The sequence below is a fragment of the Halichoerus grypus genome, chromosome 9, assembly GCF_964656455.1.
Source record: "Halichoerus grypus chromosome 9, mHalGry1.hap1.1, whole genome shotgun sequence".
Taxonomy (NCBI): Eukaryota; Metazoa; Chordata; class Mammalia; order Carnivora; family Phocidae; genus Halichoerus; species Halichoerus grypus.
The window spans coordinates 78,156,396-78,183,899 of NC_135720.1; the positions used below are offsets into that span (position 1 = coordinate 78,156,396).

At 36.6% G+C, this 27,504-nt stretch overlaps 1 protein-coding gene across 21 annotated transcripts in view; it reads left to right on the forward strand.

Annotated features, from left to right (window-relative positions):
• LOC118529283 (uncharacterized) overlaps positions 1-27,504 on the forward strand; it is a 511,719-nt gene that overhangs the window by 399,629 nt on the left and 84,586 nt on the right. For 20 of the 21 annotated variants that reach the window (XR_013441210.1, XR_013441213.1, XR_013441214.1 and 17 more), the window contains one exon: positions 24,122-24,288. The exons of the other annotated variant lie outside the window; for it this stretch is intronic. Coding sequence is in view for 1 of the 20 variants with exons in the window: in XM_078055066.1 (XP_077911192.1) it covers positions 24,122-24,179 (58 nt within the window). In the remaining 19 variants the exon portion in view is untranslated. The remainder of the gene's footprint in view (positions 1-24,121; positions 24,289-27,504) is intronic. 21 annotated transcript variants of the gene reach the window in all.

The window sequence follows — 27,504 nt, forward strand, 5'->3', positions numbered from 1 at the left end:
ATCCAAAAAACCCAAACTGAGCTGACTGGTGAAGAATTCTCTCTACAAAAGTAAACTATAAAGTCTAGACAAGGAGCCTGGTCACTGAAATGCACAGATACCAACATAAGGAATCAAGGTTTATAAAAGAAAAAAAAATTATCACCACTAAAGGAAACTAATAAAGCTCCAGTAGATAAACCTAAAGAAATGGAGATCTATAAACCATCAAAGAATTCAGAGTAATCCTCTTAAGGAAGTCTAGCAAACTATAACAAAACACAGACAACTAAATCAAAGTAGGAAAACAGTACTGAACAAAAACAAGAAGTTTGGCAAGGAAATAGCAACCATCAAACAAACAGACACAGAAATCCAAAGATTTCAAAAGTAGACTCAACCAGAAGAAAGAACCAGCAAACTGGATGGTAGGACATTGGAAATTACCCAGTCATAGGAGCAAAAATTAAAAAAAAAAAAAAATGAAAGGGTGCCTTGGTGCCTCAGTCAGTTAAGCATCTGACTCTTGATTTCAGGTCAGGTCATGATCTCAGGGTTGTGAGATTGAGCCCTGAGTCGGCCTCTGTGCGGGTGTGGAGCCTGCCTGGGATTCTCTCTCTCTCCCTCTTTTAGGATATGAAACCTAAAGCACAAGGAACAAAATGAAAAACCAGTGGGATTACATCAAACTAAAAAGCTTCTGCACACACACACAAAAAAAAGTGAAAAGAGAACATATGGAATGGGAAAAAATATTTACAAACCATATATCTGATAAGGGATTAATATCCAAAGTATATAAAAACATATAACTCAACAGCAAAGCCCAGATAATTAATTAAACATGGGCAAAGGACCTGAATAGACATTTCTCTAAAGAAGATATGTGAAACATGTACATGAAAAGATACTCAATATCACTAGTCATTAGGGAAATACAAATTAAAGCCACAATGAGTTATCACCTCATATCTGTTAGAATGGCCAGCATCAAAAAGAAGAGATAATAAATGCTGGTGTGGATGTGGAAAAAAGGGAACCTTTGTGAAATATTGGTGAGATTGTAAATTGGTATAGCCACTATGGAAAACAGTATGTAGGATCCTCAAAATATAATAATAATAAAAGACCTATTATATGATGCAACAATTTTATTTCTGGGAATATATCCAAAGGATATGAAAACAGTAATTCAAAAAGATAACTGCACCCCAATGTTATTGCAGCATTATTTCTAATAGCCAGCACATTAAAATAGTGTAAGTCTCTAGTGATAAATAAGTGGGTAAAGAAGTTGTGGTTTATGTATAATGGAATATTATTCAGCCATAAAAAATGAAGAAATCCTACCACTTGGAACAGGATTGACCTTGAAGGCATTATGCTAAGTAAAAGAAATAAGAGAATGACAAATAGTATGATCTCACTTATATGTGGATCTTTAAAAACAAAACAATACACCAAACTCATAGAAAAAAAGATTAGATTTTGTGGTTACCAGAGGCAGAGGGTGGGGGGATTGGGGAATTGAAGGAAAGTGGTCAGAATGTACAAACTTTCAGTTTTAAGATAAATAAAAACTAAGGATGTAATGTACAACATGATAAGTATAGCTAACACTGATGTATGATATATAGGATAGTTGTTAAGAGAGTAAATCCCAAGAATTCTCAATATAAGGAAAAATTTTATTCCTTTTATTGTTTTTTCTTTCTTTTCTTTTTATTGTATCTATATGAGAAGATGGATGTTATCTGAGCCTATTGTGGTTGTCATATCACAATATATGTAAATCAAAGCATCATGCTGTGTGCCGTAAACTAATACAGTGAAAAAAAAAGTGAAACGAAGTCAGGGACATCAATGCCCCAAATGAATTCTTAATGTAGGAAGTATATAAAGTGTCCTACACTTAGGGGCGCCTGGGTGGCTCAGTTGGTTGAGCGACTGCCTTCGGCTCAGGTCATGATCCTGGAGTCCCGGGATCGAGTCCCACGTCGGGCTCCCTGCTCGGCAGGGAGTCTGCTTCTCCCTCTGACCCTCTCATGCTCTCTCTGTCTCATTCTCTCTCTCAAATAAATAAATAAAAAATCTTTAAAAAAAAAAAAATAAAATAAAGTGTCCTACACTTATTGTGGTGATCATTTTGTAATGTATACAAATGTTGAACTATGTTGCACACCTGAAACTAATATAATGTTATATATCTCAATAAAAATTATACTGCAATTTAAAAAAAAGAAAAAAGACATGTTGAAAGGGAGTTAGTGTCATTAGATTTTCTTTTCAAATGAGCAAGACAGAGCAGCAGTACACTTCCATTCTCACTATGGTCCTTTAAGGTAAATATTTACTCTGGACCAAGGGACTAAGGATTATAGATATCCTGATTCTTACACTATAGACTTACAGAAATACTCCCTTTACCCCTTAATTTATTTTGAACAAACATAATTTACTTCATTCTGGATTTTCCATGGGTACTATTCAAAGCTATTTTTTTCTCAAACAACAGTAGAAGTCCAATGCGCTATCCATTGCGCGACAGAGCCGGCTTCTCAAACAACAGAAATGAAGGGAGAAAATAAACAGTTTATTGAATTTTTGTTTATACTAATCTTCATTGGCTTTCATGGTGATTTTATTTTTAATTTTTTTTATTTTGTTATGTTATGTTAGACACCATACAGTACATCATTAGTTTTTGATGTAGTGATCCATGATTCATTGTTTGAGTGTAACACCCATTGCTCCATGCAGTACATGCCCTCCTTAATACCCATCACCAGGCTAACACGTCCCCCACCTCCCTCCCCTCTAAAACCCTCAGTTTGTTTCTCAGAATCCATAGTCTCTCATGGTTCATCTCCCCCGTCCGACCCCCCCCTTCATTTTTCCTTCCTTCTCCTAATGTCCTCCATGCTATTCCTAATGTTCCATAAATAAGTGAAACCATATGATAATTGACTTTCTCTGCTTGACTTATTTCACTTAACATAATCTCTTCCAGGCCCATCCATGTTGATGCAAAAGTTCGGTATTCATCCTTTCTGATGGCTGAGTAATATTCCATTGTATATATGGATCACATCTTCCCTATCCATTCGTCTTTTGAAGGGCATCTCAGCTCCTTCCACAGTTTGGCTATTGAGGACATTGCTGCTATGAACATTGGGGTGCCTATGGCCCTTCTTTTCACTACATCTGTGTCTTTGGGACCCAGTAGTGCAATTGCTGGGTCATAAGGTAGCTCTATTTTAATTTTTTGAGGCACCTCCACACTGTTTTCCAAAGTGGCTGTACCAACTTGCATTCCCACATTAGCCATCAGGGAAATTCAAATCAAAACCACATTGAGATACCACCTTACACCAGTTAGAATGGCAAAAATTGACAAGGCAAGAAACAACAAATGTTGGAGAGGTTGTGGAGAAAGGGGTACACTCATGGTGATTTTGTATTTTTTCTTTGCTCCTCATACTCCTCCTCACTTTTACCAAACTCAGCAGGTGACTTTAGTTTATTGCTTTTAAGAAAGTAGAAACCATTCGATGGAAGCTCCTAAAGGTGTTCTATCAGTAAATTCACAAATGTAATGGTGCCACCAGTTCTTTTATCCTCGCCTAAAATTACAGGGAAGTCCTTTCTCCTAACCAAGACCTGCTCTTCCATTTGTGCCCTGGATCAATCTGATCCTTTCTTGCCTTCAGAAAGACTTTTTTTCTTTCATATATTTCCTCTCACTGTTGTATTATCATCTTTTCTCTACTGGATTTTTATTATACGCATATGACCAAAAGCTATCATCTTAAAGATCTCAGCCCCTCCAGCTTTTTTCTCCATTTCTCCATTCTATTTTTCCAGTAAGTTTCATAGTCATGCTTCTCAAAAGTGTTGTCTACTCATTTGTTTCTACTTCCCCAACCTCATTCACTTCTCAATTCACCTCCTTCTGGCTTCTGTTACCATCATTCTTTGAAAGAGCATTAGCCATGGTTACAGACTAATCCCCTGTTGCCAAATCCAGAGAACACATTTCTGTCCTTACCTTTCTTGATTGTTTAATAGCCTTGACACAGTTCACCACTCTGTTCTCTTTGAAGCACACACTTTTTTTCTTTTGGCTCTCTTTTTCCCTTTGAAAATTTCTTTTCCATTCCTTTGCCAGTTTATCTTCCTGTATCTGATATCTAAGTGTTAAAGTTCTTTGCTTAGTTCCTTGGTGTTCAGTGTTTTGAGCTGCTATTCATTCTGTATATATACTCCTTGGTCAAATCTTGTCCATCTCCACTTCTTTTAAGTAATATTAATATGCTAATGTGTCCTAAATTTGGATCTCCAGCACAGACCTCTATTTTTAGAGGTCAACTGACTTTTGACGGCTTCACTTGTTGTTGAAGACACCTAGCACTTAAGTACTTAAGATTAAAATTGCATTTATGGGGATGTGGAATACAACAAAGCTCTACCTCCCATGTATCTTTAATAATGCAATAATAGCATGTGGTTTATCTTGATAAAAATTAAGTTTCACTAAATGTAATCTTTATTTTAGAAGAAAAACTTAAAAACAAAACCATTTTGATAGAATTTGAAATGCCTTTTCTTTAGGACTGTTATAATTGAGTTTAAGATTTAGTTGAATGTCAAAAGAAAAATGAAAAACAGTATACTGATATTATAGAATCAGCAACAATGGCAGGAAGCTTCAATCACAAGAACACAGTTCCTCTCATTATTGCAGAATTATTACTGACATATCCATTTTTCTATATTACTTCAACATCTGGCTTGCAGGAAACATTATGATTTGTCTGTCTTGCCAGTAGACACAGCCCATCAGTAATTTAAAACTATGAAGGAGAAATTTTGAAATATCATAAGTCTTCCACTTTTAATAATGCCTCCCATAACTCCTAAAATCAAATTTCCATTCATGTTTTATTATATGAAACATAATGGGTTTATGTGGGATATTGTTATACTGTTATAAAAATGTACTTTTATAATGTATAATCTATGGCTGAATTCAGATGTCATAGATCTCTGTGTTTCAAGTGACTTGGATTACATGCTTGGAATTTATTACTTTTTTCTTAACTTGAGCCCTAACCTTTGCATGTCCTTCCTCTTTGCAAGTTTTTGAAGACCAAACCACCAAGGATGTTTTAATGCCTAAGATCCTATCAAACTATATGTGAAGACATGTCTGGCTTCCTTGACAATGACAGTGGGTTACTCTCTGCAGTCTCTTTCCTGCCTTCATTTTTCTTTCTGGAATCATTGGTGTGGTCTTAGATTCATTTAGAGCTAAGGTAACCATTCATTCCCAGTTTGTCCTGGAAATTTCTGTTTATACATTCTGTCTGGCATCCTGTTTAGTTAGTGCTTCTTTTTATTCTCAACAGTGTCCCAGTTTGGATGATAAAATAAATGGTCCCTATTGGTAGCTGGGTAGGTAAATATGAAATCCCTTGCTGAGTTCTCTTTCCAAATGCACATGTCTCTCATGTTGCCTTCTCTCAAAAGTAATGTTTTAAATTTTCTGATCTGTTCTTTCTCTTTGTCAGTGGCTTGGGATGAGATCCACTAAAGTTGGGATTTCTGAGGCCTGCGAGTTGAATTGGAAAGTTCTCAGCCAAAGCAACCAGTGAAGTGAAAAATGAAGAAACTACAGCTAAAATTGTACAAGAAAGTTAAGATAAAGAAAGTCAACAGGGGAGTGTTTAAGACATAAAAAACCAAAACTCTAACAAGTTAGAGTCAACAGTCCAGAATTTGGTCCCAGAGATGAAACAAATGCAAAACAGATGGAATTTTCCATGGTTTTTGGCTAGAAGGAATGCTGTGTGTGAGGAGTCTTTTTAAATAATCCTGATTATGTGTCATTCAAAGCGTCATTTTTACTTAAAAGACAAGAAGTGTTAGTGTGGTGTTTGTCTTAAATGCATCATCTCTCTGGTAACTCCAATGATTTTTTTTTTTTAAGATTTTATTTATTTATTTATTTGAAGAGAGAGACACAGCGAGAGAGGGAACACAAGCAGGGGAAGTGGGAGAGGGAGAAGCAGGCTTCCCGCCGAGCAGGGAGCCCGATGCAGGGCTCGATCCCAGGACCCTGGGATCATGACCTGAGCCGAAGGCAGACGCTTAACCACTGAGCCACCCAGGCGCCCCTCCAATGATTTTTTTTTAAAAGCCTACAGATTTTCTCTTTCTGTGAAACTTTTTTTATGGGCCACATTTTCCAGTCTTCTGCTATATGTTTGTTCAATTGTAATTTAGTTTATCAACTTTGTTATTATAATGTTGTTTAGTTTCCCCTGGGCAAAGAAAACAGAGCTGTTGGAGTTAGGAGTGAAATGATTCTACCTTACAAAGCTCACTCCCATTTTGATACTATAATTGTAGGTTGATGGAGATGATCATTTATCTAAGTCTAGTGACCTATTACTGCCTTCAACCCTCCATATTGTCCTCATTATTTGCATGCTTTTCCTGATGCACTCATTCAGGCTTTCTTCATTTTGGTCTCTTTACAATCATCAAGTACAGGGAGAATAATTTTTGAAGCATTAGATTTGACATATTCAGTGGGTACAGATTTTAGATGGCCATTTTTATTTTTAACTCTTCTCATAAATAATGTAAATGCTAGAGCTTTCAAATGCAGTTTTCTCAAGCCCTACACCCCACCAAATAAATCCCCCTCTCTCAGGCAATAAAAACTATTATCTGAGTTGTGAGATAATGGTGTCTACAACTAAATTTCTGAGATTTAAAAGCATGTTTTTTTCTAAAACATAAGTGCAAAATTATGTTTAGAATATGAAAATTCAACAAATGGAATGAGAAAAATCTTTACATAAACATATCCCATTAGCTCAATATAAAAACTTTCCAACTCAAATTCTAAACCCTCATCCTACCAGATTTCAATTGATGATATGGTTCAATAGAGCATGGTGAGCTCACTAAACTTTTTCCAAGATGTATTACAAGTAGACTTTATGAAATTTAGAATTTTTGTTTATTTCCATATGATATTTCTGTAACCAACTTTTAACATAATTTGTACAAAGATTAATTGAATAATAAATATAATTTCTCAGTTACTGGACATAAACACAAGAAAATCTAAACGTAGAATAGTTGATATCCTTGTTAACCGAAGGCTGGTTAAATTGTAACAGAAAATTGTGGAATATTTTGGTGTTGTGTATACTTGCTATGTTTTTAAATTGGTTTGGAGACCAATGAGAGTAGAAAATATATTTTTGTCTCTGTGGAAACTGGGTATGGAGGCTTGATAGCTTGAAAACTTAATGAACCTCTTTCATGGAAATGATCCAATGCTACCCTGAAGACAAAGGCCTTATTTACTATTTATTAAACAAATAAATTAATCCCTTATTATTTATCTTCTGATACTGCATATTTAGTAGTTAATATAGCAAGAACATATTTACTAATTAATACAGCAAATAAGGAATGAAGAAAAGATTAGATTTCTGTTTATCTACTCTACAGTGTTTTGGCAAATGGCAATTTGGTTGACCTGGCAAAAGGAGGAAATCTATTTGATGTCCCAGCTGAAGAATCTGGTCAAGCATCAAGGGAAAATGAACTTTAAAATTGATTAAAGACTTAAACATGAGACATGAAACCATAAAACTCCTAGAAGAAAACATAGGGATAATCTTTGACAAAGGAGGAAAGCATACACAATGGGAAAAAGACAGTGTCTTCAATAAATGATGTTAGGAAAACTGGACAGCTACATGCAAAAGAATGAAACTGGACCACTTTCTTACACCATACACAAAAATAAACTCAAAATGTATTAAGGACCTAAATACATGACCTCAAACCATAAAAATCCTAGAAGAAAGCCCAGGCAGTAGTTTCTCTGACATTGGCCATAGCAACATTTTTCTAGATGTATTTCCTGGGGCCAGGAAAACAAAAGCAAAAATAAACTATTAGGACTACATCAAAATAAAAACTTCTGCACCACAAAGAAAACATAAAACAAAACTAAAAGACAACCTGTGGAATGGGAGAAGATATTTGCAAGTGACATATCCAATAGAGTTAATCTCTAAAAATATATAAACCCCCCAAATAATCCAATTTAAAATGGGCAGAAGGCATATATATAATGGAATATTACTCAGCCATAAAAGAGAATGAAATCTTGCCATTTGCAACAACAGGGATGGATCTAGAGAATATAAAACTAAGCGAAATAAGTCAGTCAGAGAAACACAAATACCATATGATTTCACTCATATGTGGAATTTAAGAAGCAAAACAAATAAATAAAGGGGAAAAAGAGAGACAAACCAAGAAACAGACTCTTAACTATAGAGAACAAACTGATGGTTACCAGAGGAGAGGTGGGGGGGGGGGGATGGGTGAAGTAGGTGAAGGGGACTAAGTATACTTACCATGCTGAGCACTGAGTAATATATGGAATTGTTGATTCACTATATTGTACACCTGAAACTAATATAACACTAATATAACACTTTTATCTACACCAGAATTAAAATTTAAAAAAAGAAAAGAAAACATAGGTAAACCTTCTTGATATTGATCTTGATAATGATTTCTTGGATATGACATGAAAAGCACAAACAACAAAAGCAAAAATAGATGAAAGGACTCCATCAAACTTAAAGCTTCTGCACAGCAAAGGAAACAAATAATACCATGAAAAGGCAATCTATAAAATGAAAGAAAATCTCTGCAATCCATATATCTGAGAGGGGATTAATCTCCAAAACATATAAGAAACTACTACAACTCAATAGCAAAAAAAAAAAAAAAAAAAAAAAATCCCCCAAAACTCAAAACAAATAACTTGATTAAAAAAAATGGGAAGACTGGGGCACCTGGATGGCTCAGTTGTTTAAGCGTCTGCCTTTGGCTCAGGTCATGATCCCAGGATCCTGGGATCGAGTACCGCATTGGGCTCCCTGCTCAGGGGGAGCCTGCTTCTCTCTCCCTCTGCCCAGCCCCTCACCCCCTGCTTATGCTCTTTCTCTCACTCTCTCTCTAAAATAAATAAATAAAATCTTTAAAAAAAATAAACACTAGAAAATGGGAAGAGGACTTGAATAGGCACTTCTCCAAAGAAGACATAACAAATGGCCAACCAGTATATGAAAAGATTCTCATGATTAAGTGTCAGGAAAATGCAAATCAAGACCACAATGAAATATCACCACACATCTGTTAGGATGGTTATTTTCAAAGGGCAAAAGAAAAAAAAATATTGATGATGTTGTGGAGAAACTGGAACCCTTCAGCAGGGTTCCAATGTAAAATGGAGCAGCCACAATGGAAAACAGTATGGCCGTTCATCAAAAAATTAAAAATAGAAGTACCCTATGATCCACTTCTGGGTAAATCTCCACCTCTGGGTAAATCTCCAAAATAATTGAAATCAGGATCTTAGAGAGGTATCTGCACTCCAAGTTCCTTACAGCATTATTCACAATATCCAAGATCTAAAAACAACTCAAATGTCAATTGACAAGATGCACAAATAAAGAAAATGTGGTATATACATACACTGGAATTTATTCAGCCTTTAAAAAGAAGGAAATCCTACCATTTAAAATAACAGTGATGGACCTGGAAGACATTATGCTAAGTGAATTGAATTAGTCACAGAAGGGCAAATACTGCATGATTCCCCTTAAATGAGGCATCTACAATGGTCAAACATATAGAAGTAAACAATACAGTGGTAGTTACTAGGGGATGGGGGGAGAGGTATTGGAGAATTGTTCAATGGGTATAAAGTTACAGTTATATAAGATGGGTAAGGTCCAAAGATCTGCTGTATAATAAAGTGCCCATAGTTTACAATAAGGTATTGTACACTTAAAAATTTAAAAGGATAGGTATCATATTAAATATTCTTACCAAAAGAAAACAAAATGACACAAGAAAACTTGGCATTGATGGATATGTTTATTACTTTTATTATGGTGATAAGTGCATATATATGCTCAAATCCACCAAGTTGTATACATTAATTACATCCAATTTTTTGTTTGCCAAGTATACCTTAATAAAGCTGGGGAATAAAAGGGTGAGGGGTCAAATACTTGGAGAGAAAGTGTTAATTGCCTAGGTACGTGGTTTGGTATATTGCATTTTTTGAAAAGTTGGTATACTTCCTGCCTAAGTGCTCAAATTTTAGTTTCAATGTAGCTACATTGTTAAATGATACAACATTCTCTTTTATATGTGACTATAGGTAAAAATTATTGGCGATTATTACAAGGTTGAAAAAAATCTTCAGAAGTTATCTAGAATCTTTTAGAATTTCACTCTCCAGTTAAATAGAATATGCACCATCTTAAACTGTCCCCTGAGAGGAGATTCTCTCTCTTCCAATAACTTATGGCATTAATGCAAAGTGTTCCTATCTAAACTTCTGCTGTATGTTTTGCAGGATTATAATATAGACTGTGTTGACAAATCTTCAGAAGAGTGTCCCTTTTGTTAATTATATATAGAGAAGAGTATTTAAGACAAATCATTCAGGAAGAACTTGATCAAAGGAAGTTGTGAATTTAGATTTCAGTTACACCCATTTGCTGAATACAAATATAAATACAAATACAATATAAATACAAAAATACTAGAGTAATTTTAACTGGTCATTAGTTTGGGTTGCTCAAGGTCTACTCTTCTGTGAAATGATAAATCTTTAAAATTAATTCTTTCTCTTCTTCACCCACCACCCTGTGCTCATAAAGTCCTTTTTAATAAAAGCTGGATAGGGATAGTTATAAATGCTAATTACCATATTAAGTTGTTGAATTTTCACTTCATGTAGAGATATTTTTTATTATTGTTATAATGTACTTAGTTATAATTAAAATTAAAATTAAAGATAATTTTCTCATCCTTTGGTAAAACCAGATGATTAAGTTAGAGCTCATTGACTAATTCAATAGCTTTTTAAAAATACTATTATAAAATAGTATTAACTTCTAAGAAAATAATTAGGTATAAAAGTCCTGCAGAAAAAGGAAGAGATCTTAGTATTTATAAATTAAAAATAGTACTTACTGTAATATAGTCATTAGAAGTCGGGTTCTTTTCATTGTTTTGAATATGATTTACCTTCATTTAAATTTGATGATTAGTAAATATGGGACAATCATCAAAGTCAAGTTTTTAGATGCAAGGCCATATTCATACCTCTTCGATGAATATTTGCAACATGAAAATCGTTATCAGCTAAGTGAGACTTTCACATATATTAATTTTGTGTTATACATATATGCTAGAAAAATGGAGGATATATCAGCCTGAATTTATACATCTTGCTTCTGAGAATTTATTACATGAATTGTTAGCAAGATGAAGCTGATACCTGAATTTTATAAGCCAATGATCTTCTAACAGAATTACAGGATGCTAATTAGAATTTGCCCTCTGGATTTTAGAGTATCACTTTGAATTATGTGTTGTTAATACAAATTTTTCATCTCTATTAGATTATTAGCCTCAGTAACTTTATTTTAATAACATATAAATTGCACTGGTAGTGCACACATATGTTTAATGCTCTTCCACAAATGCATGCTCATTTTTTTTATTAATTGAACCATTCTAGTTTTTGTAAAAGTCATGTAAGGAAATGCTTGGTCAAGTATAGAGAACAGATTTAAAGACAGGAAGCAAACTGGGGATAAAAAGAATTAAAAAGTGTTTGCAGTGAGATACTTCAGGGATGGGAATGATGCTTTATAATATATCATTATAAAAGATCCAAAAGACAAAGCACATAATAAAAAATTGAATTTACAAATAACAAATCTCTTAAGATGATTGGGGCATATTTCAGGCTGCATTTAGGATAAGCACTTGATGGACAAAATTTTATGCCTGCAAGTTAAAATTCATATGTTTAGAGAAAAATCCAACCCAAATTTATGAGGAATTCACTGATGCTTGTCCTTACCACCTGTATTTCACAAGGCTGCCATAGCAAAGTGTCATAAGCTGGGTGGCCTATAAAAAACAGAAATTAATTTTCTCCCAATTCTGAAAGCTTAGAAGTCCAAAATCAAGGTGTCAGCAGAGTTGGTTTCTTCTGAGGACTTTGAGGAAGAATCCATTACATGCCTCTCTCTTAGCTTCTTGTGAGGGTTGGCAACCTTTGGCATTCTTTGGCTTGTAGGTGAATCACTACAATCTCTGCCTCTGTCTCCACCTGGCATGCTCTGTGTCTTCACACAAACTAACTCATCATGGCTGGGACAAAATTCATAAAATTCATGAATAAATATAAAGAGGTGCCAAGCAATCCTACCACTTTTCCCTAATCAATTCACTTTTCCACTTTTGTAGACAATTAGTTTATGCCTTGTCTTTCATCAAATCTCCAACCCCACTTCCACCTCCCCACACTCAGTTAATAACTTTATTATTTTACTGAGAAAACAAAATCAAGAAAGAGAAGAAATTCCACCTCCTACCACTAAAACATGCATTTACATGCATTTGTGCTCCCAAACTCTGCCTTCAGTCTTTTCAGTATGAATGAGCTATGTTCCATCTAAGGCTCATCCCTTCTCTGTGCACTTGTGCCCATCTGCTCCAACCTATATTGCTCCTACTGCTATCTCTTTTCTCCTCTCCTCTTTAATTTCCCCTACCTTTCCAGATCATTCCCAGTGAAATATTTACAAACCATACTAATAATCACTTAAAAATCTGCATATCCTCTTTGATCTCAGGTCTTAACCCATGTGCTTATTTATCTCATTTCTCAGATTCATTTAGATTGAAACCACTCTGCAGAGTTGTCCATACTTGTTGCCTCTACTTTTTCCCCTCCTATTCTCTTTTGAACTTACTCTACTCAGAATGTCATCTCAACAATTCCTTTGAAACTGCTCTTGTTGAGTTTATCTGTGGCCTCCCAAGTTACCAAAAATGGTAATTCTTTCTTAGTACTTATCCTAGATTACCTATCAGCAGCATATGACTCAGTTAATGACAACTCCCTACTTGAAACTCTTTCTTCACTTGGATTCCGGGACATACACTCTCCTCATCTCTTACCTCCCTGACTACTTTCTTATCTTCCTGACCTATTAATGTTACAGTGCTTTAAACACCAGGAATATGCTGATGACTCCAGTGTATTTATCTCTAATCTTGATCTCTTCCTTGAATATCAGTCAGGCTCATGAAATGCCTATTTGTCATTTCTATGTGAACATTTAAAAATACCTCCTCAAACTTAAATTGAAAAATAATACTTCTGATTCCATCCCCTTCCTCCTCTAAAATACACATTAGCCGCTCTTATAGTCTATCAGTGTCACCACATGACAACTTATATTTACTAGATGGCTTTACCAGAAACCTTGGTGTAATCTTTAACTCCCCTCTTTTTCTGGCATTCTTGCAAATCCATTCGGCTCTACCTTCTATATATATCTGAAATCTACCTTTTTCCATGCCACCATTAACATTTGCCTGGATTATTGCAATAGTTTTCAATGGTGTCCTTGTCGCTTGCAAAGGGAGGGAATTTTTCAAAATTCATGTCAGGTAAAATTTTCCATCTGCTTCCTATTCACTTAGATTAAAATCTGAAGTTCTTACTGTGGTCTCAAAACTGTACATGATGTGGCCCACTAAAACCTTTCTTAACTCACTCCCACTGTGAAAAGGTCAGTCATGTCTCATCCCAGGGTCTATGGACTTTCTCTATTTTCTATCTGTAATATTCTTCCCCTGAACGTCTGTGTGGCTCATTCCCTCATATCCTTTGTAACTCTACTATCATGTTTCCTTATCAAGAAGCGTTCCTCTGACCCTCTCAATCCCTTTAACCTGGTTTAATTCTCTTTATAAGACTTATTATTGACATATTCTCTAATAAGTTTTTTGTTCTTGGGTTGTTTATTGTATACCTTCCCCTTCTAGCAGGTAAACTTCATGAGAATATGACCTTAGTCTGTTTTGTTCACTGCTGTATCCCCAAAAGCCTGGAATAGTGCCTGGCATGTAACAAATGCTCAATAAGTATATGTTGAATTAATGAAAATTGGTGCCTGGTTTGTCCTTTAAGACTAAGACACAGTACCTCTTACAGTGGTCTCAGGGACCTACATTGTTAACGAGGTCTTCTAGTATGACAGTTACTGCTCTGGATTTTAAAAATAGTTATAATGTAGAGCAGAATCAAAATGATATAATAGGTATCAGAACTTAAAAAAAGAGGAACTTTGAAATATATGCAGCAGTGGAATGTGTATTGATTAAATGGTTAAGGTTAATGAGTAAGTGCATTCTTAGTTATTATCAGATTTATTAAAATTTTTAGTTTATAGGAAATATTTTCCACTCTTGTATTCCACTCAAAATGCCAAAGAAATTTGAGATGTATCTTGCTGAGTATTTACTGTCTTTAGACCAAGTATCTTGGTCTTCTATAAATTTCCTTTTACTATAGGAAAAACACTGAATAAATCCAGATTAAATATTTCAAAAGAAAATAACAAAATTTAATTTTTAAGAATTATTTGAAATGAATTCTAAGTATTATATATGTCAGAAAATCATTTCATCTGTATATTCTTGACCTATTTTTTTTTTGGATTTATTTATTTATTTTAGAGAGAGAGAGAAATAGCAGGGGGTAGGGGCAGAGGGAGAGGGAGAGAGAGTCCTAAGCAGATTCCACAGTGAGCATGGAGCCCAGTACAGGGCTAGATCCCAGACCCTGAGATCAAAACCTGAGCTGGAACCAAGAGTCAGATGCTTAACCGACTGCGCCACCCAGGTGCCCCCTGACATATCTTAAATTTTTTATGATTCTTCAGTATGATTCTGACAATGTGATGACATTGCTACATTTAAATATCTCTATTAAATATCTCTAAATTCTTAGAGATATTTGAAATAAGATAATTTATCCTTATTTTGCTCCATAGACAACATATATAAAGAAAATAGAATCATTGTCCTGAATTAAGAAAGGTGAAACAAAGAGCCTATATCAGGAGACCACTCTGAATCTAATGATCTGTTCCAGCAAGTAGTATGTTTTTCAGATTTTTCTGTTTGTATTGTAATGACCCATCAGGCAGTCTTTTGAAAAATGAATTTGAGTTGTGGTATATAAACAATAGAGCTTCCTGTCAGTAATGAAGACAATCTTCAGAGAGAAATGAGGTGTAGTTCTATCTTTTCCTAGCAGTAACAGATGGCAGATACATTTTGGTTCATATTTTCCAGCCATAATTTCCAAAGCAAGAAGACTTTATTAAGAATATGTGAATAATGTAATTTTAAAATAACCTTGGCCTCATGTCTGAAAATAACATTGAAGTCATTACTTTTCTTGGAGTTGTGCTTGTAAGATAGGTGGTTTAAAAAAATAGATCAGTGATTATCATAATATTGGTAATTGGCAAGTCTAGGCAAGAGAATACTAAGTCATGGAGGAGAGCAAGAGAAATCTCAAACATTGCCTTCCTTTCCATCCTTGATATGATTTGAATCATTATTTTTTATTTTATTTTATTTTTTTTTAAAGATTTTATTTATTTATTTGAGAGAGAGAATGAGAGAGAGAGAGCACATGAGAGGGGGGAGGGTCAGAGGGAGAAGCAGACTCCCTGCCGAGCAGGGAGCCCGATGCGGGACTCGATCCCGGGACTCCAGGATCATGACCTGAGCCGAAGGCAGTCGCTTAACCGACTGAGCCACCCAGGCGCCCTGAATCATTATTTTTTAAAACAAATTTTATAATCATGTCTTGTCTTCTAATACATCCCTGTATATGGTGATGATAGTTCATAGTGGTTTGAGTGTCAAAGCTTGGGAATCAGAGACCTGTGTTTAATCTCTGCTCTACCAATTAGGCCAAGTGGCCTGCAGAAAGTGTCCCAACTCCTCACATTCAGTTAGCGCAAATGAAGGGTAGAATAATAACAGCATATATTGGGGTAGTAATGTCATGACACAAGATGGCTCCAGTTTCTCCTTCCTCCCAGGGAGACAAGTATTCAACAACAATACACAGACCAATTCCCTTTGTGAGAAGTACAGATACAAGTAAAGAGGCTCTTACACCACATGTGAATACAAAACCAGTTACATCAAAGCCAGTAGGAAAATTCTTAGCAATCAGTTGCCATAATCCCTGTCCTCAGTTCAGTGCAGTGTTATCATGAGACCACTCTCAGCTTCTGGCATCTCCCTGAAGACTGAAACATATACCAAACTTAGAGAGTTTTCAAGGGGCTACTCGAGGGACTGATTTTTATCTTGCCTAAATCTAAGTGCTGACAGAAAAGGGCAAATTGAGGGTCACTGAAAACAAAAGCAAAGGCTTGTACCAGCACAAACACACTTCCAGTAGTCCTCCCCAACTCAGCATGGAACAAGTTGGAGAGAACCCCCAACTCATGGCTTCTTCCTGGGAAGGGAAAGAGTTAGATCATGTGTTCAATATTCCAGATTTTTGGGAAGCTGACTGAGGGACTGATTTCTGCCTCACCTGTCTTGGAATGCTTTTGGAACCTGACATGACCTAGATGCCTAGGAGCCAATGAGAACAAAAGATAGATAGGCGTTTTGTGCTACTCCAGAGAACCCATGTGATAGCAGACAAAGATGATATAGTTTGGTGGCCTCTTCCTCAGGGGAAACAGAACAGTGATGCATGCATCAAACTTTCTAGCTTTGTGAGGGCTTCCTAAGGGATTGGTTTCTGTCTTGTCTGACATGGAGTACTGATGGGATATGGCATACTCTAAAAATCTTCAGCCTACAGAGAACAAAAGAGAGCAACACAGCTTGAGGCAGCTACAAAGAACCTGCAGTACCAAAGACAGACACAGGTGGGAGCAAGAGATTATAAAATCCTAAAGAAGAAAGAAAAGGAAAGGGAGGGGAGAGGAAGCGGGAAGTGAGGGAAGAAAGAAAAAAAAAGAAAGAAGAAAGAAAGAAAGAAAGAAAGAAAGAAAGAAAGAAAGAAAGAAAGAAAGAAAGAAAGAAAGAAGAAAGAAAGAGAAAAAAAGAAAGAAAGAAAGAAAAGAAAAAGAAAGAAAAACAGAAGGAGAAGGAGAAAGAAGAAAGAAGAGAGAGAAGAGGAGAGAAGGGAAGGGAAGGGAAGAGAAGAGGAGAGGGGAGAGGAGGGAAGGGGAGGGAAGGGAAGGGAAGGGAAGGGAAGGGAGGGGAGGGAAAGGAGGGAAGGGGAAGGGAGGGGAGGGGAGGAAGGGAAGGGAAGGGAAGGGAGTCATCAAATCCCTCTACAGAGGGATTTGAACTCTTTTTTACTTAACAGGCAGTTGGAGCTATGAACAACCCAAAGCTGTTGTTTCACTGTGTTCCATCTTATACATTTTCTCATGAGAAGTCTTCTGCAACTCTTATTAAAAAAATTTAAAATTTTTAAATTTTTTTCAAGTTTTTATTTAAATTCCAGTTAGTTAACAAACAGTGTAATATTAGTTTCAGGTGTGGAATTTAGTGATTCAACATTTACATACAACAGCCAGTGCTCACCCCAAGTGCCCTCCTCAATCCCCATCACCTATTTAACCCATCTGCCCACCCATCTCCCCTCAGGTAACCATGAGTTTGTTCTCCATAGTTATGAATCTGTTTCTTGGTTTTCTTCTCTCTTTTTCCCTCCTATGTTCATTTGTTTCATTTCTTAAATTCCACATATGAATGAAATCATATGGTATTTATCTTTCTCTGACTTATTTCACTTAGCATAATGCTCTCTAGCTCCCTCCATGTGTTGCAAATGGCAAGATTTCATTTTTTTAATGGAAAGCAAGTAATATTCCGTTATATATTGTATTGTAAAGATGTATACCACATCTTTATCTATTCATCAATGGATGGACATTTGGGCTCTTTCCATAATTTGGCTATTATTGATAATGCTGCTATAAATATCAGGTGCATGTATCTGTTCAAATTAGTATTTTTGTATCCTTTGTGTAAATATCTAGTAGTGCAATTGCTGGATCATAAGGTAGTTCTATTTTTAACTTTTTGAGGACCCTCTATACTGTTCTCCAGAATGACTGCACCAGTTTGCATTCCCGCCAATGTAAAAGGGTTCCCATTTCTCTGCATCCTCACCAACATCTATTGTTTCCTGTGTTGTTAATTTTAGTTATATCTCATTGTAGTTTTGATTTTTATTTCCCTGATGATCATTGCTATTGATTATCTTTTCATGCGTCTTTTGGCCATCTGTATGTCTTCTTTAGAAAAATGTCTAATTCATGTCTTCTGCCCATTTTTAAATTAGATTATTTGTTTTTTGGGTGTTGAATTTGTTGTTTTTTTAATAGATTTTGGATACTAACTCTTTATCAGATATGTCATTTGCAAGTATCTTCTCCCATTTTGTAGGTTGCCTTTAGTTTTATTGTTTCCTTCATTGTTCAGAAGATTTTTATCTTGATGAAGTCCCAATAGTTCATTTTTGCTTTTGTTTCCCTTCCTACAGTGATGTGTCTAGTAAGAAGTTGCTATGGCATAGGTCAAAGAGGTTGCTGCCTGTGTTCTTCTCTAGGAGGTGGTTTGATGTTTCCTTTAGGTCTTTCATCCATTTGGAGTTTATTTTTGTGTATGGTGTAAGAAAGTGGTCCAGTTTCATTCTTCTGCATGTGGCTGTCCAGATTTCCCAACACCATTTGTTGAAGAGACTGTCTTTTTTCCATTAGATATTCTTTCCTGCTTTGTTGAAGATTAGTTGACCATACAGTTGTGGGTCCATTTCTGGGCTCTCTATTCTGTTCCATTCATCTAAGTGTCTGTTTTTGTGCTGGTACCATACTGTCTTGATCACTAGATCAGAGTACAGATATTTTACCTCTTTAGTTAGGTTTATTCTTAGGTATCTTATTATTTTTGGTGCAATTATAAATGGGATCAATTCCTTGATTTCTTTTTCTGTTGCTTCATTATTGGTGTATAGAAATGCAAAAGATTTCTGCATGTTTATTTTGTATCCTACAACTTTTACTGAATTTGTGTATCAGTTCTAGCAATTTTTTGGTAGAGTCTTTTGGGTTTTCTATATAGAGTATCATGTCATCTGCAAATAGTGAAAGATTGACTTCTTCCGTACCAATTTGGATGTCTTTTATTTTTTTGTGTTGTCTGTTTGCTGTGCCTCGGGCTTCCAGTACTATGTTAAATAGCAGTGGTGAGAGTAGACATCCCTGACTTGTTGCTGACCATAGAGGAAAAACTCTTAATTTTTCCCCATTGAGGATGATATTAGCTGTGGGTTTTTTGTATATGGCCTTTACTATGTTAAGGTATGTTCCATTTAACCCTACTTTGTTGAGGGTTTTTATCATGAATGGATGTTGTACTTTGTCAAATGTTTTTTCTGCATCTATTGAAAGTATCATATGGTTCTTATCAATTTCTTTGCTGGTTGTGGTCTGTTCAAATTTTCTATTTCTTCCTGTTTCAGTTTTAGTAGTTTGTGTGTTTCTAGATTTACCCATTTCTTCCAGGTTGTCCAATTTGTTGGCATATAGGTTTTCATAATATTCTCTTGTAATTATTTGTATTTCTGTGGTGTTGGTTGTTATTTCTTCTCCCTCATTTGTAATTTTATTTATTTGGGTCCTTTCTCTTTTCTTTTTGATAAGTCTGGCTTGGGGTTTATCAATTTTATTAATCTTTTCAAAGAACAAGCTCCTGGTGTCATTAATCTGTTCTATTGTATTTTTAGTTTCTATATAATTTATTTCTGCTCTAATCTTCATTATTTCCCTTCTTCTGCTGGCTTTAGGCTTCATTTGTTGTTCTTTTTCTAGGTGTAAGTTTAGGTTGTTTATTTGGGATTTTTCTTGCTTCTTGAGGTAGGCCTGTATATACATCCCATCTAGTCCAGTGTGTCTTTCAAAGCCATTGTTTCCTTGTTGATTTTCTGTTTAGATCATCTATCCATTGGTGTAAGTGGGGTGTTAATGTCCCCTACTATTACTGTATTATTATCAATGAGTTCCTTTATTTTTGTTATTAATTTATATATATATGTGTGTGTGTGTGTGTGTGTGTGCATGTGTGTGTGTGCTCCCATGTTGGGTGCATAAATATTTACAATTGTTAGAGCTTGTTGAATAATCCCCCTTATGATGAGAGAGAAAGAGAGAAAGAAGAATTATGGAACACACAAGAAGTGTCCTTCTTCTCTTGTTACAGTCCTTGGCTTAAAATCTAATTTGTCTGTTATAAGTATTGCTACTCCAGCTTTCTTTTGACATCCATTTGCATGATAAATATTTCTCCATCCCCTCACTTTCAATCTGCAGGTGTCTTTAGGTCTAAAATGAGTCTCTTGTAGGCAGCATATAAATAAATGAGTCTTGTTTTTTTATTCATTCTGATACCCTATGTCTTTTGATTGGAGCATTTAGTCCATTTACACTCAGAGTAATTATTGATAGATATGTAGATATGTATTTAGTGCCATTTTATTACTTGTTATTGTTTCTGGAGATTTTCTGTTCCTTTCTTGTTTTTGTCACTTTTGGTCTTTCTTTTCCGCTTAGAGTCCCCTTAAATATTTCTGGAAGGGCTGGTTTACTGGTCATGAACTCCTTTATTTTTTATTTGCCTGGGAAACTCTTTATCTCTCCTATTCTGAGTGGCAGCCTTGCTGGAAAGAGTATTCTTGGCTGCAGATTTTTCCAGTTCATCACTTTGAATATTTCATGCCATTTTCTTCTGACATGCCAAATTTCTGTTGAAAGATCTACAGCTTGCCTTATGGATCTTCCCTTGTAAGTTAGAAACTCCTTTTGTCTTGTTTATTTTAAGATTTTTTTCTTTATCACTATGTTTTGCAAATTTAATTATAATATGTCTTGGTGTTGGCCTGCTTTTGTTGATTTGATGGGAGTTCTCTGTGTCTCCTGGATCTGGATGTCCATTTCCTTCCCCAGATTAGGGAAGTTTTCAGGTATTATCTCCTCAAATAAATTTTCTGCCCCCTTTTCTCTCCTTCTTCTGTGACTCCTATAATATGAAAGTTATTATGTTTGATGGCATCACTGAGTTGGCTAAGTCTATTGTTGTGTTCCATAATTCTTCTTTCTCTCATTTGTTCAGTTTCATTATTTTCCATTATTTTATCTTCTATATCACTTATTTGTTCCTCTGCTTCTTCTATCCTTGTGTTCATTGCATCAAATCTGTTTCAAATTTCAGTTATTTTGTTTTTCATTTCTGTTTTTTTTCACTCTTTTATTTTGGCAGTAAGAGGCTCCCTGGAGTCTTCTATTCTTTTCTCAAGGCTGCTGAGTATCCTTATGATTGTTGCTTTAAATTCACCATCAGACTTGTTATTTATATCTGTTTTGCTATCTCTGGCTGTGACCTTATGTCATTCTTTCATTTGGGATGAATTCCTCCATCTTGGCATTTTGTCTGTCTTTTTCTTCTTCTCTGTGTTAAAAAAGCCTGTTATGTTTCCTGCTCCTGAGAATCATGGCTTTATGAAGAAGGGGTCACATAGTGTCCAGGGCCTGGCACTTCAGGTAGTGTCTCTGGTGTGTGCTACCTGCACTCTGCTGTTGTGTTTTGGCTGCTCTATCTTTCAGCCCAGTCATCTGCAGAAGCTCTCCTTGCCTGCAGTGGGCAATGTTTGATCCCTGACCAGAATGTGGCAAATTTTAACTAGATGTGCTCTGGTCTGCTTGTTAAATGAGACCTGATACTACTTCCAGTACAACTGAAGCCCTGCAGAACTCTGTGGTCAGGGGTCGTGATGTGGGCATGGGTATCTTCTGGTCTTCTGGGAAGGTGCCCATCATGCTGGGACTGAGACAAACTTGACCAAGAAGGCCATTCCCATGAGAGCCCAGTGGTGTGGGACTTGGTGTAAGCAGGTTAGGCAGCTAGTGTTCACACTGTGCTGTTTATCACAGATGACTCTGTTTTTATGCTGGGGGGTGGGGCAGAGAGAGAAATTGCTCCAGCCAGCTCCTTTGTCCCTGAGAAGGGTCTTTGTGCTTTCTGCTTTCAGGAAAGCACTCCAAGAAGAGCAAATAATCTCCCCACTCTGTGTCCCAGGCATTTTTCAGATCAGTGTTTCCACACTGCCTCTGGGTTGTTTGCCGGCCTTCTTTCCAGGAGCAGCACAGTGCTTTCTGGGCTCTATCCCAGCCAAGCCTGCTGACTTTTAAAACTCTAGGCTTTAGGGATGTGGTGGGGGCAGGGGCCTGCACTGGTCTTCTGTGGGAGGGTCTCACTATGCTGGGACTGAGGTAGGTTTGACCTAGAAGGATAGTCATGCCAGAGTGCAGGGGTGTGGGACTTGGTGTAAGTAGGTTAGGCAGCCAGTATTGGGGCTGAGCTGCTTCCTGTGGGTGGCTCTGCATTTATCCTGAGGGGTGGAGGAGAGAAATGGTGGCTGCTGGCTCCTTTATCTCTAGAGAGGTGTCTTTGTGAATGCTACCTCTCAAGGACATGCTCCAAGAAGAGTGAACAGTCTCTTCCCTGTGTGCCCCAGGTGTTCTTCAGATCATTATTTCCACACCATCTGCCCCCAAGTTGTTTGCCTGCCTTCTCTCCAGGAGCAGGGTAGTGCCCTCAGACCTCTATCCCAACCACCACCTGTAAAACTCCAGTCTTTAAGCCCCACTGGTTTCAGTCCCTCTCATTTTCCCAGCCAGTGGCTTTGAGGAAGTGTTTTCCTTGTGCATTCCCCTGTGTGCTCCTCTCTCTTTGGACTTTCTCCTTGACCACAGCTTCCTCCCCTCTGCACCACCCATGATCCTTTCTCCCCCAAACCACATCTTTGTCCTTCCTATCTTCTTTAATGTGGCTTTTGTGGAGTTTGTTCTTTTAGTCTTCAGGTTGATTTCTGGGGTATTTGGAATGATTTGATAGTTATCTAGTTATGTTCAAGGGATGAGATGAACCTAGAATCCTACTACACTGTCATCTTAGCTCCTCTTAGCCTTTCTTAACTTTATATTTCTGTGTATAATTGTTCTTTTCTTTAGCTGCTTCACTGGTTTTCATCAATTTGATAATTTTATGTTTCAGTGTGATTTTCTTTGTGTCTTTCTACCTGGGATTCATTGAGATTTTTGAATCTACAAATGTAGTTTTCATCAAAACTCAAAACTTCTTAGCCATTATTTCTTTAAAAAATTTTTTCTGTCTCCTCAACTCAGTGAGACTATTCTCTCTTCAGTTTCTCTTCCTTGCACTTGAGCCCAGACTGTGCCTCAAGGAAGAAAGGTGGAATGGTTATAGGGTATACCTCTTTTCCCCTCTTATTCATGGATCACTGTTCTATGCTGCCCTTTGTCTAAATTCAGTTGTTTCATATAGTGTATCCAGTTGTGTAGTTGTTTATGATGGAGAGGTAAGGTAGTCCAGACTCTATCACTGTCATAGCTAGAGAAATGCCTTTTATCTATTTTTTACTATTTTAATAATTTTGAATTTTCTATTTATATTGTAGTGTTTTAGTTCTGTCTTTTTTTTAATTTAAAAAAATTTAATTTAAATTCAATTTAGTTAACATATAGTGTATTACTGGTTTCAGGGGTAGAATTTAGTGATTCATCAGTTGCATATAATACCCAATGCTCATTATATCAAGTGCCTCCTTGATGCCCATCACCCAATTACCCCACCCCCTCTCACATCCCTTCCAGCAACCCTCAGTTTGTTTCCTAGAGTTAAGAGTCTCTTATGGTTTGTCTCCCTCTCTAATTTTGTCTTATTTTATTTTCTGTCCCTTCCCCTGTGTTCATCTGTATTTGTCTTCCTCTGACTGACTTATTGCACTTAGCATAGTACTCTCTAGCTCCATGGTGTTACAAATGGCAAGATTTCATTCTTTTTGGTGGCTGAGTAATATTCCATCACATATATACCACATCTTCTTTATCCATTCATCTGTCGGACATTTGTGCTCTTTCCATAATTTAGCTATTGCTGATAATGCTGCTATAAACATTGGGTGCATGTATCCCTTTGAATTAGTATTTTTATATCCTTTGGTTAAATATCTAGTAGTGCAATTGCTGGATCATAGGATAGTTCTATTTTTAACTTTTTGAAGACCCTCCATACTGTTTTCCAGAGTGCCTGCACCAGTTTGCATTCCTACCAACAGTGTAAGAGGAATTTGTGAACACTAAACCAGTCCTGCAAGAAATATTAAAGGGGATTCTTTGAGCAGAGAGAGAGCCCCAAAGTAACAAAGACCAGAAAAGGAAGAGACAAGCTCCAGGAACAGCAACTTAACAGGTAATACAATGGCACTAAATTAATATCTTTCAATAATGACTCTGATATGTAAATGGACTTAATGCCCCAATCAAAAGAGATACGGTATCAGAATGGATTAAAAAAAAAAAAAAAGACCCAACAATATGCTGCTTATAAGAGACTCACTTTAGGGCACCTGGGTGGCTCAGTTGCTTTAGTGACTGCCTTCAGCTCAGGTCATGATCCTGGAGTCCCGGGATTGAGTCCCACATCAGGCCCCCTGCTCGGTGGGGAGTCTGCTTCTCCCTCTGATCCTCCCCTCTCTCATGCTCTCTTTCTCTCTCATTCTCTCTCTCTTAAATAAAATCTTAAAAAAAAAAGAGAGAGAGAGAGACTCATTTTAGACCCAAAGTCACCTCCAGATTGAAAGTAAGGAGGTGGAGAACATTTATCATGCTAGTGGACATAAAAAAAAAAAAAAAGAAAAAAGCTGGAGTAGCCATCCTTATATTAGACAAACTAGATTTTAAACCGAAGACTGTAATAAGAGATGAAGAAGGACACTATATCATAAAAAGGGGGTCTATCCAACAAGAAGATCTGTTAATTCTGTCATTTTTACACTTGGCTTCTAAGTAGCATACAACAGTCATGATCACAGAGAATGATAAATGTCTTTTTCAAATAATTGATAATTAATTTATTTGGTATTTTCTATGATCTGAATGTTTGTGTCCCCCCAGAATATTGAAATCCTAACCCCCAAAGGTGATGGCATTAAGAGGTGGGGAGTCTTTGGGAGTTGATTAGGTCATGAAGGCAGAGCCCTCATGAATGAGATGAATGTCCTTACAAATGAGACTCCACAGAGCTCCCTAACCCCTTTCACTGTGTGAGGATAAAATGAGAAGTCTATGACCCTGAAGGGAGCCCTTACTCAACCATGCTGACACTCTGTTCTTGAACTTCCAGCCTTCAGTGCTGTGAGAAATAACTTTCTGTTTATAAACCACTCAGTCTGTGGTATTTTGTTATAGCAGCTGGAAGAGACTAAGACACATATATAAATAAATTTGTTTATTTAAATTTGTTATTTTAGCTAATTTATAAATTTGTTTATAAATATAAACAAATTAACTGGGGCTCCTGGGTGGCTCAGCGGTTAAGCAGCTGCCTTCGGCTCAGGTCATGATCCCAGGGTCCTGGGACTGAGCCCCACGTCAGGCTCCCTGCTCAGTGGGGAGTCTGTTTCTCTCTCTCCCTCTGCCTGCTGCTCTGCCTACTTGTGCTCTCTCTCTATCTCTCTGTCAAATAAGTAAATAAAATCTTAATAAATAAACAAATTAAATATTTATTAATATTGACAAACTAATTACCTATTAAGTTCTCTGAATTTGAAGTTTACCTCTTAAGGAAAGGAGGACCTGAGTCTTTTCTAGTTCCAAAGGAAGTATTAAGGTGCTATATTTAATTTTCTTAATGCGTATCCAGATTTCCTAAATGTTGAAGACCTGAAAATGTTTATGGTAACTCAGAATACTTTATGATTTGTTTTTGTTTTTGTTTTTTCCTACTTTAAAAAAAAAAATTTTATTAACATAAAATGTATTATTTGTTTCAGGGGTACCGGTCTGTGATTCATCAGTCTTACACAATTCACAGTGCTCACCATAGTACATACCCTCCCCAATGTCCATCACCCAGCCACCCCATCCCTTCCACCCCCCATCCCTTCAGCAACCCTCAGTTTGTTTCCTGAGATTGAGTCTCTTATGGTTTGTCTCCCTCTCTGGTTTCATCTTGGTTCATTTTTCCCTCCCTTCCCCTGTGATCCTCGGTCTTGTTTCTCAAAATCCTCATATCAGTGAGATCATATGATACTTATCTTTCTCCGATTGACTTAACATAATACCCTCTAGTTCCATCCACGTCGTTATAAATGGCAAGATTTCATTTTTTGATGACTGCATAATATTCCATTGTATATATATACCACATCTTCTTTGTCCATTCATCTATTGATGGACATCTAGGCTCTTTCCATAGTTTGGCTATTGTGGACATCACTGCTATAAACATTGGGGTGCATGTGACCTTTTGGATCACTACATTTGTATCTTTGGGGTAAATACCCAGTAGTGCAATTGCTGGGTCATAAGGTAGCTCTATTTTCAACTTTTTGAGGAACCTCCATACTGTTTTCCAGAGTGGCTGCACCAGCTTGCATTCCCACCAACAGTGTAGGAGGGTTCCCCTTTCTCTGCATCCTCGCCAACATCTGTCATTTCCTGACTTGCTAATTTTAGCCATTCTGACTGGTGTGAGGCGGTTTCGAGGTTTTGATTTGTATTTTCCTTTTTCATGTGTCTGTTGGCCATTTGGATGTCTTCTTTGCAGAAATGTCTGTTCATGTCTTCTGCTCATTTCTTGATTGGATTCTTTGTTCTTTGGGTGTTGAGTTTGATAAGTTCTTTATAGATTTTGGATATGACCCCTTTATCTGATATGTCATTTGCAAATATCTTCTCCCATTCTGTTGGTTGTCTTTTGGTTTTTTTGACTGTTTTCCTTGCTGTGCAAAAGCTTTTTATCTTGATGAAGTCCCAATTGTTAATTTTTGCCCTTGCTTCCCTTGCCTTTGGCAATGTGTCTAGGAAGAATTTGCTGTGGCTGAGGTCAAAGAGGTTGCTGCCTGTGTTCTTCTCAAGGATTTTGATGGATTCCTGTCTCACAGTTAGGTCTTTCATCCATTTTGAGTCTATTTTTGTGTGTGGTGTAAGGAAATGGTCCAGTTTCATTCTTCTGCATGTGGCTGTCCAATTTTCCCAACACTATTTGTTGAAGAGACTGTCTTTTTTCCATTGGACATTCTTTCTTGCTTTGTCAAAGATTAGTTGACTATAGAGTTGAGGGTCCATTTCTGGGCTCTCTATTCTGTTCCATTGATCTATGTGTCTGTTTTTGTGCCAGTACCATACTGTCTTGATGATGACAGCTTTGTAATAGAGCTGGAAGTCCGGAATTGTGATGCCACCAGCTTTGCTTTTCTTTTTCAACATTCCTCTGGCTATTCAGGGTCTTTTCTGTTTCCATACAAATTTTAGGATTATTTGTTCCATTTCTTTGAAAAAAGTGGATGGTATTTTGATGGGGATTGCATTGAATGTGTAGATTGCTCTAGGTAGCATTGACATCTTCACAATATTTGTTCTTCCAATCCATGAGCATGGAACGTTTTTCCATTTCTTTGTGTCT